The sequence below is a fragment of the Cyprinodon variegatus genome, unplaced genomic scaffold (assembly GCF_000732505.1).
Source record: "Cyprinodon variegatus isolate N-32 unplaced genomic scaffold, C_variegatus-1.0 Scaffold227, whole genome shotgun sequence".
Taxonomy (NCBI): Eukaryota; Metazoa; Chordata; class Actinopteri; order Cyprinodontiformes; family Cyprinodontidae; genus Cyprinodon; species Cyprinodon variegatus.
In genome coordinates this window covers 709,623-711,993 of record NW_015150680.1, presented here as the reverse complement: position 1 = coordinate 711,993, position 2,371 = coordinate 709,623, and the positions used below count along the sequence as shown (strand labels likewise).

The 2,371-nt window shown below is 38.8% G+C and overlaps 1 protein-coding gene across 1 annotated transcript in view; it reads right to left on the bottom strand.

The window, feature by feature from the left end:
• cercam (cerebral endothelial cell adhesion molecule) overlaps positions 1 to 1,573 on the bottom strand; it is a 15,377-nt gene extending 13,804 nt beyond the window's left edge. The window contains exon 1 of the mRNA XM_015381071.1: positions 1,300 to 1,573. Within this exon, the coding sequence (XP_015236557.1) occupies positions 1,300 to 1,502 (203 nt within the window). The 5' untranslated portion in view covers positions 1,503 to 1,573. The remainder of the gene's footprint in view (positions 1 to 1,299) is intronic.
• Between the last annotated feature and the right edge of the window lie 798 nt (positions 1,574 to 2,371).

The window sequence follows — 2,371 nt, the reverse complement described above, 5'->3', positions numbered from 1 at the left end:
TTTGCCTGGTTGTGTGTTTCCTGGACGGGGCGGCATTTTACAGCTGCTTTTTGTATCTCTGCTTCTGTCTCCTTAAACCCCAGTCAGCATCGGCAGATGACCTGCTGATGCTGACTTCCTCTCCACTGTTGCTGCAAGAATAGTGTAAGCGATTGCTTTCGAGTCAATGTAATCAACTAGTTTTCCTTAGAAAGAAAACTTCGAATCAATTTGACTGTATGATCTGGTTTAATTGCAAAGTGTCTTGAGATGACGTGTTGTGAATTGGTGCTATATAAACAAACTGAATGGAATTGACAAATAGAAGGGCATTATTTAGTAATTAGGTGACCCTTGAATGCAACCTTAACTTCTGATATTTTCAAAAGCAAATGGGGTTGAGAATAAGAACATGCTACACTTTTCAGGTGTTTTCCTTTCCTGTAAGATTAACAAAACATGCACTGGGTTGCTTGTGTTTTAAAATCATGCACTATGTTGGGGTTTTACATAAAGCCCCAATTAAAGACATAAAGGTTAATGACTTAAACCTGACATAAAGCTGCAGGCATTGTTCCTGCACATTTACTTTAATATAGGGCAAATAAATACCACACCCCAATGTAGTCAGTAATCAGTGTAGTCCTGTTTCTCTGGCTGTGACTGGCTGGATGTGATTCATCTTCTAACATCTGAGCTGGCTTGGAGCTCATCTGCCTGACTGTGTTTCCTGGATAGGCCCGCCTTTTACAGCTGCCTTTTCTATCTCTTTTTCTCTCTCCTTAAACCCCAGTCAGCATCGGCAGATGGCCGCTCACACTGAGCCTGGTTCTCTAGGAGGTTTCTTCCTGTTTAAAGTGAGTTTTTCCTCTCCACTGTCGCTGCAAGATTAGTGTGAGGGATTAAATTTGAGTCAATGAGTCCATGCAATAAACTGATTTTCCTTAGAAAGAAAACTTTGAATCAATTTGTAAGATTATCAAAACATGAATTAGGTTGCTTGTATTTTAAAGTCATGCACTACTTTATGTTTATTGTTGAAACCTGATATAAAGTTGCAGGCATTTTTCCTGCACATTTACTTTAATATAGGGCAAATAAATACCACACCCATATGTAGCCACTAATGATTTTAGAGTTTCCAAAAAAAGAAACTGAATGAGCCAAAACATCAGGAAGAAATCAGAGCTCATTTCAAATCATCCAGTCAGCTGGAAGAGGAGCTGAATGCAAACTGCTCTTTTTCTCAACGCGTTTGAAGGATTTTGACCTTTTGAAGGGTATAAAGCAGCTAATCGAGAGCATGCAAGAGAAACCAACCACACAGAGATGCGGTTTTTGGGGTAGTTGAGCCTCTCCAAAGCTCCGAGGTAGTAAGGCAGGGAATGAGCGGTGTTCCTGGCTATGATCGCGATCACCACGGTGGGAGGCTGCATCTTCGACTCCTCCGGGAACTTTTCCGCAGCAAAATAACACTCAGCCTTTGAAATCAGTGTTACTAAGACTAAAACAGAAAATAACATGGTGGAGGCGGAAAAAAGCTGCTTCTCTTCAGGGCAGCGCGTAGACTCTTGTACGCGTCAGCAGTCCAAGAAAAAGAGGGCTTTCCCAAATAATCAACCACCTACTTTTTCCTATCGCTCAGTGAAGTCATGCAAACTTGGCTGGGTTTACTACTTCCGCTGTAAGGAGACATCTTAAAACATCACGATTAAGCCAATTAGCAGACATATAAGTTCTTTTCAGTTTAATAATTGAGACTGAAAGAACATGGAGTTCAATGATTGCAGCTCTGGTTGCGTTTAAAACTAACACATTTTCAATTTAATCGCTTATTTATCATGGCTTATGCTTCTATATAATCAAATATATGTTACATTGTACTTTTTTAATAATTTGTAACAAAATAATAATCCTGTGCCGATCCTGTAATTTGCGGGTTTTAATATCTTCAGCAGTTTTAGCAAACCACCAGCAGGGGGCGGCGTTGGTCCAAATGAACAAAATCTGACATCATCCTGAGGCCTTGTATGCTTAGTTTTTTTGTTTTTTAATGTCATTCTGTTCATTTTCTTCATATTTGCAGAGTTAATCATGAATGTAAACACAATGAAAGTAATTCACAATTCTATGAAAATATAACAGTGTGTTATTTTGTAATTTAAAGAGGTGGGTAACTCTAATAAGACAACAGACTGATTGTTTCGGTGGTTTAATGGAGATGTTTTTTTTAATTCCATAAATGTCCCCCTTTCCCAAAACAAACAAACTGCAACTTTATGCAAAAACTTGACTGCGTGCCATAGAGGCCGCGTGGCCCTGCATGATAAAGATATAATTATGAGGTTAAGGTTTCAGACATTACATTCTTTTTAATTTACTTCTAAAAAAG